The sequence below is a fragment of the Tamandua tetradactyla genome, chromosome 4 (genome assembly GCF_023851605.1).
Source record: "Tamandua tetradactyla isolate mTamTet1 chromosome 4, mTamTet1.pri, whole genome shotgun sequence".
Lineage (NCBI taxonomy): Eukaryota > Metazoa > Chordata > Mammalia > Pilosa > Myrmecophagidae > Tamandua > Tamandua tetradactyla.
In genome coordinates this window covers 181089074-181108544 of record NC_135330.1, presented here as the reverse complement: position 1 = coordinate 181108544, position 19471 = coordinate 181089074, and the positions used below count along the sequence as shown (strand labels likewise).

At 38.5% G+C, this 19471-nt stretch overlaps 1 protein-coding gene and 1 pseudogene across 9 annotated transcripts in view; both read right to left on the bottom strand.

Annotated features, from left to right (window-relative positions):
• The window catches only part of ARHGEF7 (Rho guanine nucleotide exchange factor 7), a 267744-nt gene that overhangs the window by 132985 nt on the left and 115288 nt on the right, over positions 1 to 19471 (bottom strand). For 8 of the 9 annotated variants that reach the window (XM_077158695.1, XM_077158691.1, XM_077158687.1 and 5 more), the window contains one exon: positions 17121 to 17251. In XM_077158695.1, coding sequence (XP_077014810.1) covers positions 17121 to 17251 — 131 coding nt within the window. Of the gene's footprint in view, positions 1 to 5886; positions 6013 to 17120; positions 17252 to 19471 lie in introns of those variants that run through there. The other variant, XM_077158692.1, reaches the window with a different exon arrangement.
• LOC143681569 (RUN and FYVE domain-containing protein 1-like) lies at positions 6079 to 17114 on the bottom strand (annotated as a pseudogene).

Here is a 19471-nt window from a genome sequence, read left to right as displayed (position 1 = left end):
GACTTAATGAAAATTAAAGTGAGAAAACTGTATCTAACATGTTTGAATATATAAGAGATCTTAGAAACAGGTGAGAGACTGGACAGCAATCTATAAAATATAAAAGTACACAAAAAACTAAACAAAGGGGGATCACTATTAAACAAAACAGGATATTATGCCATTATCAACAAAACAGAAAATGACAAGTGCTGGAGAGGATGCGGAGAAAGAGGCACACTTTCCACTGTTGGTGGGAATGTCAAAGGGTGCAACCACTGTGGAAGGCAGTTTGGCGGTTCCTCAAAAAGCTGAATATAGAATTGCCATACGACCCAGCAATACCATTGCTAGGTATCTACTCAAAGGACTTAAGGGCAAAGACACAAACGGACATTTGCACACCAATGTTTATAGCAGCATTATTTACAATTGCAAAGAGATGGAAACAGCCAAAATCTCCATCAACAGAAGAGTGGCTAAACAAACTGTGGTATATACATACGATGGAATATTATGCAGCTTTAAGACAAGATAAACTTATGAACCATGTAATAACATGGATGGACCTAGAGAACATTATGCTGAGTGAATCCAGCCAAAAACTAAAGGACAAATACTGTATGGTCCCACTGATGTGAACGGACATTCGAGAATAAACTTGAAATATGTCATTGGTAACAGAGTTCAGCAGGAGTTAGAAACAGGGTAAGACAATGGGTAATTGAAGCTGAAGGGATACAGACTGTGCAACAGGACTAGATACAAAAACTCAAAAATGGACAGCACAATAATACCTAATTGTAAAGTAATCATGTTAAAACACTGAATGAAGCTGCATCTGAGCTATAGGTTTTTGTTTTGTTTTGTGTTGTTTTGTTTTGATTTTACTATTATTACTTTTATTTTTTTCTCTATATTAACATTCTATATCTTTTTCGGTTATGTTGCTAGTTCTTCTAAACCAATGCAAATGTACTAAGAAATGATGATCATGCATCTATGTGATGATGTTAAGAATTAATGATTGCATGTGTAGAATGGTATGATCTCTAAATGTTGGGTTAATTTCTTTTTTTCCGTTAATTAAAAAAAAAAAAAAAGAGAAGGGATAATTGTAGATGAAGGGATACAGACTGTACAACGGGACTGGATATAAAAACTCAGAAATGGACAGCACAATACTACCCAATTGTAATGCAATTATGTTAAAACACTGAATGAAGCTGCATGTGAGGTATAGGTTTTTTGTTTTTGTTTTTTTTGTCTTTTTTTCTTTCTATTATTGTTTTAATTCTTATTCTGTTGTCTTTTTATTTCTTTTTCTAAATCGATGCAAATGTACTAAGAAATGATGAATATGCAACTATGTGATGTTATTAAGAATTACTGATTGTACATGTAGATTGGAATGATTTCTAATTGTTTTGTTAATTCTTTTTTTAATTAATAAAAAAAAAAAAAACAGGATATTATTAGGAAAGGAAGAATAATCATAGTATACAATATCTTAGCTGTGATTATTATTTACATTGTATAATGTAATTATACTAAATACTGATCTGACCAAAATCATGATATAATTCTGCTTTGAGAAAGATGGGAAATTCATGCAAAAGAGTTGGATGGCTAGTGAAACAACACTAATCATTCTCTTCCACTGCTGGAAATCCCATGTTGATAATGCCTAAAATAAAATAAAAAATGAAGAAGTTTAACATAGGTATTTTGTTTAGAAACATGCAGGCAAATACCTAAAGAAACAACTGAGAGAACTAAAACTGCTTCTCTCTCAGGAGTGGGAATGGGGGTTAATACAGATATGCACGCAGCAAAGGCCACAATTATTTCTCTTTTTTTTTTCTTTCAAAGAGCAAATCTCGGAGAACTCTTTAAACTAAGTGCATATATAAATCACTAAAATAAAAACTAGGAAATAAATAGTGAAATGAGTAATCTGAGAGAAAATTAAATGGAAAATAAGGGAAAAAATTTTTCTAAACAAAAGTTTATTCTTTTATAAAATTAAAGAAGAAAATTCACTTTCTACAATAGAACAAAAAGTATGATCTTCTATAGTTATACAACTCATTTTTCCCTTGGGTTTAATGTTTAAAATTTGATCTAGAAGAAATGTACGAGTAAGTTTTTTGGCTGTTTTCCACTTTAAATAATGAGGACACCAAGATAAAGTTAAGATTTTGTAGCAGTCACAGAGTTAAGTTGGTGACAAAATGAAAATACTTATATATTTAAATATGTTTATAAGTTAACTGTTAACAATAAATTATAGACTTAAGATCAGAGTTAAGAGGAGAAGGTGGGGCAAGATAGCAGCTTAGTGAAGTGTGGAATTTAGTTCATCCTCCAGAGCAGCTAGTAAATAGCCAGGAACGGTAGAGAACAACTGCTGGGGCTACATCAGTAATCAAACAGACAGCATACACCATCTGGACCAGGTGGAACCACTGAGACCCACACGGAACTGTAAGTTCCCCACAGGCACAGCAGGCTAAATTCCCCAAGAGGAAAGGAAACAGACTTAACTAGCAGCAAGGGCTTAGCTCAACCAAGCTCCAATTGCAGAATTAAGTAACAAATTCTAACTACTAAAAATAGGCCCCCAGCACAGATAAACCTGTAATAAGCACTAAAGGTACTAGGAATTTTGGCCCCAGAAGAGAGAGGGCAGGACTGATTGGGGGGTGGGGGTGGGGGTGGGGGTGGAATGGACCTGAGGCTTTTTGAGACAGCACAAAATACTGGAAAAAGGGCTGGACCCCAAGGAAAGGGGGCACAAAGAGCTTGGAGATACAAAGCGCCACAAACCAACTTAAGCTCTTGATCAACAAACCCAAGAAGCAGGGATCTGGCTCTGAAAGATCTTTTTTTTTTTTTTTTTGCTTTTTGTACTTCTCTTTAACAGCTCATTAGATAGAACTGGAAGTACTCTCAGGCTCCAGTACTGCCCCAGGCAAGGGCAGTATTAAGTTTGTCTGACAAAGTAACTAGTCAGATGAAAGGAGTAAATTCCCCTAAAGGGTATGTCTTCCCCAAGAAAAAGGTAGGGCCCAGCTCAGGTGGAATCCTTCCCTCAAGGAATTCAGGCCCCAGGAACTGGAAAACTGAAGCAATTAAAGCCATCACACTATCTCACTTCTGTCTCAACCACAGCCCCTGCAGGGAAACTCCAACACTTTACCCTGATGGGAAGCCAAAGGGCAGACAAGTGCCACATGCAGGCAGTATAGGAAAAGCAGAGTCTAGAGGCTTCATAGGAAAGTCTGTCAACCTGCTGGGTTTCACCTTCAGGGAAAACTAATGCTGGCTACTTTTTCCTCCTGAGACCTGTGCATCTCTGGTCAGGGAAAATCTGACTGGAGACTATAATATCTGAGAAGACCTTCCTCAAAAAAATAAATAAATAAAGGCTCCATATAGGCAGGGCAAGAAACAGAAAAACAAATACTGAAAAATTCTGATCAAACAGAACCATTGTTAGAGGTCTAGAATAAGTTGAACTAAATGTCAAAGAACAGATAGAGAACAAAGTCACCCAGCCAGAAAATCCTAGGTAAGAGTGAAAACAACTTCCAGAATAAACCAGCGAATGAAATCAAATGCCTAGATGCCAGCAAAAAATAATGAGTCAAACTAGGAAAATCAAAGATATGGCCCAGTCAAAGGAACAAACCAACAATTCAAATGAGATACAACTAATTCAGAATGTTCAAAAAGACATGGAAAATCTCACCAAAAATCAAATCCACAAGTTGACGGGGGATATAAAGAAGACACTGGGCAAACGAAAAGAAGTTGAAAGTTTGAAAAAACAAATTGCAGAACTTATGGGAATGAAAGGCACAACAGAAGATACGAAAAAAACATGGAAACCTACAATAGATTTGAAAGGATTAGTGAACTAGAGGACTGGACATCTGAAATCTGACACACAAAAGAAAACATAATGAAAAGAATTATGGAAAAAAATGACCAGGGTCTCAGGGAACTGAATGACAATATGAAGCGCACAAATATACATGTTGTGGGTGTCCCAGAAGGAGAATAGAAGGGAAAAAGAGGAGAAAGATTACTGGAGGAAATAATCACTGAAATCCCATTTTATGAAAGACAAACCTACAAAGCAAAGCAGTACAGCATACCCGAAACAGAATACATCCAAACAGATATACTCCAAGATACTTACTAATCAGATTTTCAAATGTCAAAGAGAAAGAGAGACTTTTGAAAGCACAAGAGAAAAGCAATCCATTACATACAACGAAGTGCAAAAAGACTGTGTGTAGATTTCTCAGCCGAAACCATGGAGGCGAGAAGGCAATGGTATGATACATATTTAAGAATCTAAAAGTAAAAAACTGCCTACCAAGAATTCTATATACACCAAAATCGTCCTTCAAAAACGAAGGGGAGATTAAAATATTTTCAGAAAATCACTGAGAGAATTTGTGACCAAGAGACCAGTTCTGTTAAGAAATACTAAAGGGAGCACTACAGGCAGACAGGAAAAGGCAGGAGAGAGAGGTCTGGAGAAGAGTGTAGAAATGAAGACTATCAGTAAAGGTAAAAAGAGAGAAAAAAAATAGATATGATATATAAAATCCAAAGACAGAATGTTAGAAGCAAGTTCAGTCTTTATAATAATAACATTTAATGTTAATGAATTAAACTCTCCAATCAAAAGACAGACTGGCAGAATGGATTAAAAAACAGTACCCACTTACATGCTGTCTACAGGAGACTCATTTTAGAACCAAGGACAAAAATAGATTAAAAATGAAAGGTTGGGAAAAGATATTTCATGCAAACAACAGTCCAAAAAGAACAGGAGTAGCTATACTAATACCCGACAAATGTAAATCAAAAGAGACAAAGTAGGACACTACATATTAATAAAAGGAACAATTCAACCAAAAGACATAATAATCATAAATATTTATGCACCAAGCCATAGTGCTCCAAAGTATATGAGGCAAACACTGAAGGGAGAAACAGATACCTCTACCATAATATTTGGAGACTTCAGTTCCCTGCTGTCATGGTTAGGGACAGGTGTCAACTTGGCCAACTTGTGGTACCTGTTCATCTGATTGGGCAAGCGCTGGTCTGTCTGTTGCAATGAGGACATTTCATAGGATTAGGTCATGATTACGTCAGATATATCCACAGCTGATTCCATTTGTAATCAGCCAAAGGGGAGTGTCTTCTGCAATTAGTGATGCTAAATGCAATCATGGGAAGCCTTTTAAGGAGGTCTCAGAGGAGACAGGTTCCATTCCTGCTTTGGCTGGTGAGCCAAACTCCTGTGGAGTTCATCCAGGCCATCCATCGGAGTCATCGGCTTCGCAACCTGCCCTGTGGATTTTGGACTCTGCGTTCCTACGGTCACGTGAGACACTTTCATAAATTTTATATTTGCAAGTGTTTCCTGTTGATTCTGTTTCTCTAGAGAACCCTAACTAATACACCTGCTCTCATCAATGGATAGAACATCTGGACAGAGGATCAACAAAGAAACAGAATTTGAATAATACGATAAATTAACAAGACTTAACAGAAATTTATAGAACATTACACCCCACAACAGCAGGATACACATTTTTCTCAAGTGCTCATGGATCATTCTCAAGGACAGACCATACGCTAGATCCAAAGCAAGCCTCAAATTTAAAAAGAATGAAATCATACAAAACTATAAATTATAGTTACTAAATTAATAAATTACATAAACATGTATTTCTTTAATAAATTAAATTAAATATTTTATATTTTTAGAAAACTTAAAGTAACACCCTAATGTTTGGCAATGAAAGCTTTAACTGACAGCACCTCAAGCACAATCACTACTAACATCTTTTGAATGAAAAGAGTTAGGATAAAATTTACCTTTACAACAAGTGAAGCTCACACTTTGTGTCATATTTTCCTTATTCTTGTTAGGTGAAACATTATCCATACTTGCTATAATGAGTTTTCTCTTTTTGCAAACTGTTATCACCATTCATCAGTTGTTAACTATGATCTTCACTACATTCTCCTTTCTGTAACTTTTCCAAAGCGTCTTGAGCAAGTCTGCTTTGTACATAACACGCACATATCAAATCGTGTTGATAAATTCCAACAACTGAATGAAGCATGTAAGCAGGCCCCTTAAAAGGTTAAACTGCCTACTGGGATAACCCTGCTCCCCTCAAATATACAGGTAAAGCTCAGCAATAGAGTGCTGAGGCAACCACCCATATATGTTAAGTATCTAATACTGACCTGAATTTAAGAAGAGGTAGCAATGTTAGGAAATTATAAACATAAACTACATTCTATTTTACAGTCACAAATGTGAAAAAAACAGTAATTCTCTAAACTGAAGACACAAGTTAGGAAAACACCACTAAAGAATTCTATTTTCATAAACTAAATACCCTAGAAAGGATAGGGAAATGTTTGAAAGGGGAGGTAAGAAGACATTTACAGAGGATAGGTAATCATTTTAGATATGTAAGAAAATTTCCAACTCAACAAATTTCCATTTGTTCAGCAATTATTATATTTAAGGATATATACATTTAAAATACATATATTTTTAAGATATTGATCTAATGATCAACTCTTTTGTTCCAAGGGGTACTCAATCAGAAGGGAAGATTAAAGACAGGCTGAAATCAGGATACTCTAAAAAGAACAGTATTGCAATGACTACTCCATAACACCAATTTCAGCCTGAAATCACAACAGTTGAGTAAGAAAGATTCCATTTCACTGTCACTAATGTCACTGGAAGCTGGAAAAGATACTTTTAATTACTACTTTAGCATCGTGATTTTTTGTGGTCTTAGCTAGTAATTCATGGGGTATGTAGAAGTACAATAGATGGGCAGTCTACTAAATTTTTGTTTGAGCTGCATAAACAAAAGAATTCTTTTTTTAGATCAACTGAACAAAGTCTAACTTGAACTAAAAAACAAAGAGTCACGTCACCTTAATCAATTTCCAGACTTGAGACCATTTACAGATCCAGAGCCCCTTGAATGAAGGGGAGGTCAGGTCCCTTTTCGGGAGAACCCTGCAACACTGCGACAAATTTATATGGTTAATCTTCCTCCAAGCCTTCCCCAAGGAGATTGACACTCTTTTACCATGGTAACTGGGCATTGGGGAAAAGGAAATGATCAGTATTTTGGGGATTACTGGACACTGGTTCAGAAGTGACATTAATTCCAGGGGACTCAAAACGTCACTCTGGTCCACCAGTGAGAGCGGGGGCTTATGGAGGTCAGGTGATTGATGGTATTTTAGCTCATGTCCATCTCATAATGGGTCCGGTGGGCCCCTGGACCCATTCTGTTGCTATTTCCCTAGTTCCAGAACGCATAATTGGAACAGACATACTGAGTAACTGGCAGAATCCCAACACTAGCTCTCTAACTCGTGGAGTGAGGGCTATTATCGTGGGAAAGACTAAGTGGAAGCAACTAGAATTGCCCCTACCTAGCAAAATAGTAAATCAGAGGCAAAATCGGATTCCTAGAGGGATTCCAAGAGACTACTGCCACTCTTAAGGACCTCAAGGATGCAGGGGTGGTGATTCTCACCACATTCCCATTCAACTCTGCTATTTGTCCTGTGCAGAAAACAAATGGGTCTTGGAGGATGACAGTGGATGATTGTAAGCTCAACTAGAGCTTATTTCAATTGCAGCTACTGTTCCACACGTCGTATCATTGCCTGAGCAAATCAATACCTCCCCTGGTACCTGGTATGCAGCTATTGATCTGGCAAATGCTTTTTTTCCCAATAGCTGTTAGTAAGGACCAACAGAAACAGTTTGCTTTCAGCTGGCAAGGTCAGCAATATACTTACACTGTCCTCCCTCAGGGATATATCAATTCTCCAGACCTATGTCATAATTCTTGTCTGCAGGGACTTTGATTGCTTCTCCTTCCCACAAGACATCACACTGGTCCATTATATTGATGATATCATGTCAATTGGATCTAGTGAGCAAGAAGTAGCAACTACCCTAGACTTATTAGTAAGGCATTTGTGTGTCAGAGGATGGGAGATAAATCCAACAAAAATACAGAGGCCTTCCACCTCAGTGGAATTTCTAGGTATCCAGTGGTGTGGGGCATTTCGAGACATCCCTTCTAAGGTGAAGGATAAGTTATTGCATGTGGCCTCTCCTATGACTAAAAAAGAGGCACAACACCTAGTGGTCTCTTTGGATTTTGGTGACAACATATTCCTCATTTGGGTGTGCTATTCTGGACCACTTATCGAATGACCAGAAAATGCTCATTTTGAGTGTGGACCTGAACAAGAGGAGGCTCTGCGACAGGTCCAGGCTGCTGTACAAGCTGCTCTGCCACTTGGGCCATATGATCCAGCAGATCCAATGGTGCTGGAAGTGTCAATGGCAAATAGAGACGCTGTTTGGAGCCTTTGGCAGGCCCCTATAGGAGAATCACAACACAGACTCTTAGGATTTTGGAGCAAATCCTTACCATCTACTGCAGATAACTACTCTTCTTTTGAGAAACAGCTTTTGGCCTGCTACTGGGCCTTAGTAGAAACCGAATGCTTAACCATAAGCCGTCAAATTACCATGAAACCCGAGTTGCCTATCATGAGTTGGGTATTGTGTGACCCACTAAGCCATAAAGTTGGGCATGCACACCAGTTCTCCACCATAAAATGGAAATGTATATCCGAGATGGGGCCAGAGCAGGTACTGAAGGCACAAGTAAGTTACATGAGGATGTGGCACAAATGTCTATGGTCTCCACTCTTGCCACATCATCTTCTCTTTCCCAGACCAGAGCTACGGCCTTTTGGGGAGTTTCTTACAGCATACTGATTGAAGAGAAAACTTGGGCCTGGTTTATAGATGGTTCAGCACAATATGCAGGTACCACCCAAAAGTGGACAGCTGCAGCACTACAGCCCCTTTCTGTGGTGTCCTTGAAGGATAGTGGTGAGGGGCAATCCTCCCAGTAGGCAGAACTTTGAGTAGTGTGCCTGGTTGTTCATTTTGCCTGGAAAGAGAATTGGCCAGAGGTGCATTTATACACTGATTCATGGACTATTGCTAATGGTTTGGCTGGATGGTCAGGGACTTAGAAAGACCATAACTGGAAAATTGGTGACAAAGATGTCTGGGGAAGAGGTATGTCAATAGATCTTTCTGGGCGGGCTAAAAACATGAAGATATCTGCATCCCATGTGAATGCACACCAGAGAGTGACTTCAGCAGAGGAAGGTTTTAATAATCAAGTAGAAAAGATGACCTGTTCTGTGGATACCATTCAGCCTCTTTCCCCAGCAATTCCTGTCATTGCCCAATGGGCTCATAAACAAAGTGGTCATGGTGGTAGGGATGGAGATTATACATGGGCTCAGCAACATGGACTTCCACTCACCAAGGCTGACTTGGCTACAGCCACTGCTAAGCGCCCAATCTGCCTGCAGCAGAGACCCACACTCAGCCCCCCTATATGGCACCATTCCCCAAAGTAACCAACTAGCTACATGGTGGCAGGTTGATCACACTGGACCACTCCCTTCCTGGAAGGGGCAGCAATTTGTTTTAACTGAAAGAGACACATACTCTGGATATGGGTTTGCTTTCCCTGCACCCAAAGCTTCTGCCAAAACTACCATCTGTGGGCTTACAGAATGCCTTATCCATCATCATGGTATTCCACACAGCACTGCTTCGGATCAAGGAACATACTTCACAGCAAATGAAGTTTGGGAAAGGGCACATACTCATGGAATTCTCTGGTCTTACCATGTTTCCCATCATCCAGAAGCAGCTGGATTGATAGAACAGTGGAATGGCCTTTTGAAAACTCAATAATGGTGCCAACTAGGTGACAATACCTTGAAGGGCTGGAGCAATGTTCTCCAGGAAGCTGTGTATAGTCTGAATCAGCATCTGCTGTATGGTGCTATTTCTCCCATAGCCAGGATCCATGGTTCCAGTAACCAAGGGGTGGTAATGGGAGTGGCACCACTCACTATTACCCCTAGTGATCCACTACGAAAATTTTTGCTTCCTGTCCCTGCAACCTTGAGCTCTGCTGGTCTACAGGTTTTAGTTCCAAAAGGGGAAGTGCTTCCACCAGGAGAAACAACAATGATTCCATTGAACTAGAACCTAAGACTGCCACCTTGTCATTTTGGGTTACTTATGCCCCTGGATCAACAAGCCAAAAAGGGGGTTACATTACTGGCTGGGGTGACTGACCCTGACTATCAGGGGGAAATAGGACTGCAACTACACAGTGGAGGTAAAGAAGAGTTTACCCGGAATACAAGAGATCCCCTAGGGGTTCTTTTAGTACTACCATGCTCTGTGATTAAAATCAATGGAAAACTGCAACAACCCAATCCAGGCAGGGCTACCAACAGCTCTGAGACTTCAGGAATGAAGGTTTGGGTCACCTCACCAGGCAAAGAATCATGGTCAGCTGAAGTACGTGCTGAGGGTAAAGGGAACATGGAATGGGTAGTGAAGAAGGTAGTGATAAATATCAACTACGACCATGTGATCAGTTATAGAAACAAGGCCTGTAATGCTGTTTTGTTTACGTTATACTATCTAAGTTGTAAGATATCAAGTTTAAGAATGAATATTACCCAAGGACTTGCACCCTATTCTGGGGAGATTTAATGTGTTTCCGGTTATACGCAGGACATAAGTATTGTTAGGTGAGGGGAGAAAATGCATCCTTATTGTCTTCTATTTAGAAATTAAGCATGGTTTAAGGTGTTGTATATAGCTGTCAAGTTGACAAGTGGTGGACTGTCATGGTCAGGTTCATGTGTCAACTTGGCCAGGTGATGGTACCTGTTTGTCTGGTTGGGCAAGTGCTGGCCTGTCTGTTGCTGTGACATTTCATAGAATTAAATTGTGATCATTTGGCTGTATCCACAGCTGATTCCATTTGGTAATCAGCCAAGGGGAGTGTCTTTTGCAATGAGTGGCATTTAATCCAATCAATGGAAGGCTTTTAAGGAGGATTCAGAAGAGACAGCTTCTCTTCTCTTCCTGCTTTCGCCAGGGAGCCTCTCCTGTGGAGTTCATCCAGACCCTCCATCGGAGTCATCAGCTTCACAGCCTGCCCTATGGATTTTGGACTCTACATTCCCACGGTTACACGAGACACTCTTATAAATTTTGTATTTATGGATATTTCCTGTTGATTCTGTTTCTCTAGAGAACCCTAACTAACAGAGACCCTTAGATGGTGTAAAAAGAGCAGAGGTGTGCTTGGAGGGTTGGTGGGATGGGAGTGGAAGAGCCGATTAATCACTAGTACAACTGCCACAAAAACAGTCTAATTCTTTGACAAGTGAACAACAGCAGCAGCAAAACAGTTTACTTTTAACAACCCATCAAGGTGCAAGAATTTCACCACAGAGAGCTCGCAAAGGAAGGGTATGTGTGTCTATCCCAGCTCCAGCACACTCTTCCAGTGTGCCAGCTGGCCAGGCAAGGATTTTATCCTTTCCCTTGTCTCTCGTGGGAAACAGCAAATTTTCCCAAGTCCTGGTATTTCCCTGAGACCCAAAGAGCGTGGCAGTGTTCCCAGGGACACAGGTCAAGGACTGGTTGAAGAGCAGTGCTGCAGGAGCAAGGCATGGCAGCTGTCACACAAGCACACAGGCCTGGGGTAGGAGGGCAGGCCCAGTTCATTGTGCGAGCACGTGTTGCAGAAGATGCGGCCACTGTTGTGGCAGTGGTGCTTTCTCCAGGAAATAGAGAATTCCTTCTTGCACTGCTTACAGTATGCTGCTTCGTCATCTTTCAGGCAAGTATGGCCCTAGTTGTAGTTTGCTAGCTGCCAGAAGGTGATATACCAGGAACAGAATGGCATTTAAAGGGGGAATTTATTAAATTGCAAGTCCACAGTTCTAAGGCCATGAAAATCTCCCGATTAAAGTATGAAATGTCCAATCTAAGGCATCCAGGGAAAGATAACTTGGTTCAAGAAAACTGATGATGTTTAGGATTTCTCTCTCAACTGGAAAGACACATGGCAAACATGGTGGCATTGCTAGCTTTCTCTCTTGGCTTCTTGTTTCATGAAGTTCCCTGTGGGATGTTTTCCTTCTTTATCACCAAAGGTCTCTGGCTGTGCAGGCTCTGCAGCTCTTTCCAAAATGGTTCCCACTTAACGTGCTCCAGTAAGCAACCCCACCTTGAATGGGCGGAGACACAACTCCATAGATGCCATCTAATCAAAAAAAAAAAAAAAGAAAGAAAGAAAAAAAAGTTACCACCCATAATTGGGTGAACCATAGGAACAATCAAAAAGCTCCCAGCCACCAATATTGAATGAAGATTAAAGGATATGGCTTTTTTGGGGTCCACAAACACAAACCAGCACAGCCCTCAGTGTCTTACTCAATTCTTTTATGTCTTCCATCTTCAGTTTAGATGGGATGAAGTACAGCAGGTCTATTTCCAGGAGAGCTTGCTTCTGGCTCCTCGCAGATCTTCTGTAGCTCGGCCTTCTCGTCCTGCAGTGCCCATAGCTCCTTCTTTAGCTCTTCAACTTAGTGTAACTGTGTTCAGAGCAGACAGGACATGTCCTTCTCATGCTGGAGTTCTCGCTGCAGAGCTTGTCGTTGCTCTTTTTCTGATTTCAGCTCTTTCTCAAGACTTGAGCACTGGTAGTGCAGCTGGGAGAGCTGCTGCTGCAGAGAGCCCACCCTGCCACCAGCTCCTGCTGCAGCATGCAGCAACGATCCTCGGTCCCGCCAGGCCCTCTCCGACTGCTGCAATCTGTCTTCCATCTGTTTCGTGCTGGACATAGCTTGGTTGGTTTTTCCTCAGTAAGAGGACATGGCTTCATTCATTTGCTGTAAGCTGCTCTCAGAATTCTGTACTTTGTGAAACATCTGTAAGCTGATTGCTTTGACTTCTTCCAGCTGCTGGTGGAGGACAACGAGAGTATCCTGTTTCTTGTGGGTATCTTTTTCCAGCAACTTCATCACAGTTTCCATTTCGGCTTTCATCCCAATTTGTAACTCCAGTTCTTTTCCTAATTCTGAGCTCTCCTCTCTTCTTTTAGTTGCTTCCACATGTCACTGTACATTTCATCCAGGCCTTCCAAGTTTGCTTGTAAGTCTCCAGCTCAACTTTTATATCATGTTTTGTAATCTCAATGCGCCTTTTGCTTCTTTCACAGATTAAGTTGTTCTGTTCTCTGAGTTGTTACTGCTCTCCTTAAAGTGAGCAAATTCAGTCAGTTGCAGCTGAAAGCTCTTCTTGAAGCTCTGAATTTGTCTTTTCCAAGCCATCTATCTTGGCCTGAAGATCCCCAAACCATGCAGTTTAAGTGTTGGTTAAGTTTTTCCACATAATTCTTTTGATCGAAGACATCAGGAATTCTTCCACGCTCTGTGCCACCATCAAGATCCTGAACATCCCGAAGGTAGAGGGAAAAATCAATCACACCCACCTGAGAGCTCAGGTCTTCTCCCTTCAAGGAGACTGGCATCTAGAACACTGAGCCCCATGAGCAGACTGGCATCACCATCCCTTCTTCCGTCATCATTAATGCCTCCAGCTCACAGAACTCACTTATAAGATGTTTATTGTCTATAATCACTTTCAGATAATCTGCATGAGTGCAAGATAAAGCAAGTCTTTCTCTTCCCACAAACATCTTTAATTCTGGCAGATTTTTGACACTAGTGGCTCTATCTGATGTTTCTGAACAAAGTTTCTCCATCAGCTCCAAAGGACCAAAGAAAGATTCATTTTGGCCAATTAAAATCTTCTTTCAGCCCATGTTTGAGGCACTGCTGCAAGAGGGCATATCAGTATCCAGGCTGCAGTCCAGGCTCAGGGTGGACTGCAGCCAGACCTTGATGCTGAGCTTTATCATGTGCATCAGGTTGGCATGCTCCTCCATCATCTAGCCCTTGGTCACTGGCAGGACTGGGGTTAGGAGAGAGCCACCAGGCTCCTCTTCCAGAGGCACCCCCAGAGGGCTCTGTGCATTGCTAGGGCAAAGACCCTACCAAGATGCACTGCAACTGGCCAGCCCTTTCCCACCTCCTTTTTTTAAAAAAAAACTCCCCTGAAACTGAAGCTTTTCATATATCTAGGATCAATATGTACTTCAGGGTATTCTAAAATATATTAGGTTGAGCAAAAGAAGACAGGCTTTTTATAAAAAGAGTATATACTATATAATTTCATTTATAAAATACAAAAGCAGGTAAAACTATTATTTACTATTAGAAGTCAGAGGTTTTCAGGCTTCTAGGATGCTGATCATGTTTTGTTTCTTGATCTTGGTGCTGATTACACAGGAATGTTCAATTTGTAAACCTCTCATCAAGTTGCACACTTATGATACATGTACTTTTCTCAACATATTTCATACTTCAATAAAAATTTATAATAAGAAGAGACTGAAGAAATTCTTCTCCTTGTAATAACCCAAAGGGAAAAAGGAAACCAACCTATGTACCGCCTTTGAACACAGTAATCTAGAACTACCACATTATTCTTCACTACATCTTTCCAATTATTATCAAAGCACAACGGATCAACATTTTGCTCATATAGCTTAAGTACTTTATCCAATGTTCTAAAATTATCCTAATAATTTCTAACTTTTCATCTCCTAAAAGCATTTATAATTTCATTTATAGAGAAATAAAAACTTGTCAAGTGGCGAAAGACCCAATTTCTACACCAAAGATGACTATTTCTCAGCCCTGCGATCTTGCGTAAATATCTTAATCTTGCTGAGCTTCGGTTTCCACATAGTGCATTTTGATATGGGACACCAGATTATTTTATATACCACCAAATATTGTCAATTAAATTAAGACATACCATCAACTGTAAGACACATGCTACTTTCAGATATGTTAAAATGTTTAATAAGAAAAAGGTCTTATAACTGATGATGGCATGCAAAAGAAGCACAATGTCTTCTGTGTTTTTTGTCCAGGAAAATTGAAAAGATTTCAATATAATTTCTTGTAAGCTTTAAAAATACATTTTGGGGCGGGCCACGGTGGCTCAGCAGGTAAGAGTGCTTGCCTGCCATGCTCGAGGACCCGGGTTCGATTCCCGGTGCCTGCCTATGTAAAAAAAAACCAAAAAACAAAAAACAACATTTTGTAAAATCAGTGATTGGTGCTAAAGCAAGGGTATTTTTACAAAATTAGGATGACAATCAAAAAAAGTCTGGAATCCCTGATTAAGAGATGTTAGAGGCCCTGCACCTGAGCAGGGTAGGATGGGCGAAAGTAGAATGGAATAGAATGCCTAGAAGGGGCTAACACTTTAAAAGCAATACAAGTAGAAGAAATGCTTCAAGAAATCAAGTCACTTCTCACCAAAATAAAGGATGATAGAAGGAAAACCTCACAAATATTCTCTTACTTAAATTGATGCTCAAAATCATATGTATGATTGGCACTTATTTTGATTAGCTGCTAGTGAGATGACTTCTCTTTCATACAACATGGTAAATAACCATGCTAGGTAAGAATGGTCATTTCTTTGCCCTTAGATTTTTCTGTATGTACTTTATTAATAGCACTGAGGCAATTTTCTTGGATTAAAAATAATCTATAATGAAAAAATAATGGCAAAAAGTTTATTTAAAGCTGGGTGATGGTTTCATATTTTATGTGTGTTTGAAAATTTCCACAATAAAGTATTAAGGCTAATAAAGCAACATGTCATTTCTTGAACACCAGATTTGTAAACTCATTAAAATAAAGCTTAGTTTTGAAATTGTATGAAACAGAACTATCCCCAAAACAAAGATCAGTATTTTAAGGATGCTGGTTTTAAATTCCTTTGTTCATACTTTAACTACCATCTCAGTTACTAGTTGTTCTCACGACCTTATTTTGTGTCTGTCATAGGAGTGCTTTGAGGAACTAATCAATACATGTAGTACTGTATTCAAAATCAGAAATGAGGCAACAGAACAACTTTAAGAAAAAAACAATCAGAAAAAAGCAGTAACAACTTAAGTTCAAAACATTCATATTCTTTCTACATCTTTCAGCTTTTATCACTGCTTTGTGAACTAAACTTGAATTTATTTCCCTCTACAAATATAACTTTAATCAAATTAACTTTTATTTTCTGAGAATCACCATTAGCTTACTTAGCTATATTACTTTCTGTGTCAGCAGACAGAAAGCTATTATGCCCTAAAAACTCTAGAATAATCAGATTCTCTTTAGATTCACCTTTTATAGAAGTTCCACTTGAAATGTTAAAGATCATTTTATGTTTTGACATAAAATAGTTTACTAGAAATGTTGCATGAAAGAGAAGCATGTAACTTGCAGTTAACAAAATAATAATCATTCATTAGCTCAACAGATGGCAAGTGTTTTCACAATGGCAGATAAGAGCTCTCTCAGTCCCCATTAACTACTATGATGACTTCTTTCCATACTTTCTCCATTCAGTACTAAACTTGGTCTTTCCTAATTTCTGTCTTCCAATTTCACTGTAAATACTATGTTCTTCAGTCACAGCCTATATCCTGAGGATTTTTAAATGGATTATTCTTCACTTTCCAGTAATGGAAAATAAACCTCATTTATTTCCCAACCTCATTACCAGCCATTATAAAGGATTCCCTCTTCCTATAAACTATATCCTAACTCAGTAAAGCACATCAGATCATGCTTCTACGAAGCAAAAACACAACATATAGATTCTTAACCTTTAACCATTTCTTCTTTATACCTCCTAAGTACTTTTACATTTCTTATTTTCATATTTCTATAAATTTGTGTATTACAAATAAGAAAATACTCTCCAAGTAACCAGGGAAATATTTCCAAATGTATGTATCACTAGATAAACAGATTCATGCATCCTAAGATACGACCAACCCAAAATAAACAAGTTTCTCAAAAAGCATTCATTAAGCTTATTATCTGGATAATTTGAAAATAAGCAAACAACACACTGGATTAAAGAAATGAAGGTAAAGTCAAAGTCTAGCACTAGACATTATAAGGGGCATGCATATACATCTTTCTAGTAACATATACACACATTCACAGTCCCAAATCATATCCAAACTTAAATAACAAAATATCTATATAAAACTTACCAAACTTCGATACTGGCCCTGAAACAACTTTGAAGCCCGACTATGTAAAGACTGGGATCCAAGAGAATCAAAAGACTTTATTCGATGGGATGAAGGCCGAGCACATACAGAATCACTTCCTAGTCCAATGTCTGTAAAGGTCATGCACAAAGAAAAAAAGAAAAACCTTAAAATGCTTGATACCATTTACCCTCAATTTGCACTAGGCTTTAAAAATAGGACAGTCACAGTGGGACACAACAAAAGGCCTCAACAAAGCAAGCCATTTATACAGTAGACAAAGAACAAATTCTTTGTCTACTGTATAACTTTCATTCATTTCCCAATTATCTTTCCAGATATTATCTGGCAATAACTATTTATTAGTTCTTTTCTAATATAATTTCTCCAGTATAATTACTAAATATATCCATAACGTATTTTACTTCTGAAATGTTTTACAATTATTTTTAATAGTTTCCCTTCACCTAGAAAAAATAAGCCTCTCAAACTATTTGGCAGAGTACTCATTACCCAACGCATCACCATAATACACTCATATTTCTAATATTATGCTTCATGCAATGAGCAATAATTAATTATTTTGCAACAAATGGAAAGGGCTCTAATTCAAAACCAACAAAAAGTCTTTTTGTATCTTTCAGCCAGAGAGAACTGTTCAAGGATCATTTCCTAAAACTGAAGGTACTGCATGCTCTATTCATCTCTCAGTATTGGTGAAAGGATCAGAATAAGCAAATATTCAAAGGGTTTAGTTCTACTCTCTCTGAATTCCCTTCATGATTAGATACTCCACTTTCCTAAAGCTACAATGGGGAGCCTCCTATAGAAACATTCTTAAACTGATAATCTTCAGGTCATATTTTTTTGGCAGATATGCTTGAATTGGCTCATTTGGTATCCTATAAGGTTTCAAATCAGTCAATATTTAAAAGCTTGAATTTGTCAAAGAAAACCTCAGATTTCTTGAAAAACTTAAGATACGGCAACATTGGGTCTATGTTCAGTATGATAAACTAGCCCAGCTGCATTGGCCATATATGGCTCAACCCAGTTCCCTTACTACTTCTCTTGAGGCCTGACTCTATAGACATGTGTATCTGGGAACCCTGTTCTAAAACAACCCTATCATAACAGTCTTTAATTCCTATCAAGTCATCTCTAAAGGGCTCCTACAATTCTAAGGTCCTGCTTAGGGCTATGAGTAATCTCCATTTTGGTATTTTCTATTACATAGTGACAGAGGGTCTACGTGATTTTAACCAGCTTTATGCCATCCTAAGCACAAAAACCAGCTACTGAAGATACATCATAAAGATTTTACCCATAGTGGCTATCAGCCACATCTCTGTGGTTTTCTACTGATACTAATGTTCAAGGGAAATTTTTTTAGTACATTTAAGGAATCCTAAGGTCTTCCCTTGCTTCCCTATAGGCAATCTTCAGTCCAATTAAAAGGCAAATATTCATATACTCGCTTTGAGAATACAAACAGATTTTTAAGCAACCGAGATGATATCGGCAGAATTTTTTTCAAGAAGGCCAACAATCCCAGAAGCAACAGTTGCAACTGTTTTAAGTTAGTCATTTATTTGAACTTTAAAAAGATTATGGTCATTTCCATCAGCCCAATGTCAAAACAAAAATTAAGAGCAAGCAGACAACAAATATAAAAGCAAACAATTCTTTCCAAGAGGGGTCCCTGGTATTGTTTAAAAACTGAGGGGGAAGTACCAAATTTATTTCATAGCTTCAAAATGTACTAAAGGACAGAGCTACATATTTTACATTCAATACATATACAATGATATCAGAATAAAGGAGAAATACATTTAAATAAGATAGGAGGGAAAATGATGGTGATATGTGCCCATGAGATATTTGATCCTGGCTTCTTTCAGTCTCCCATTATTTATAAAATACAGTATTTAAACCTTACTTATTCACAATCACATTACCTCCTCATCATTTCTTTCCCATTATCACCTTTTGATGACTGCTTTACTAATAAGCATTTCCACATAAAATGTAGGCAGGGAGAGAACGTAAGGTGAAATTCAAATTTACTATATTTTCACTCTATAAACAACCCCCAGAGGAGTATTCAGTGGGAACAGAGAAGAGGTCAAATTAAGAACTATAAATAAACATAAATAAAATAAATACATTTTATTTTTATTTTATTTATGTATGTTATTCTTGTCCCTGTCTGCCATAGAAACATGTATTAGCTATAAGTTATTTCATCCAAAACTTTAAGGTATAAATATATTAAGTTACCTAAAAATGTGAATATGCCATACTACATGCTTGATCTCACATAATTTTTTTTTATTAAATCCCAATATAAT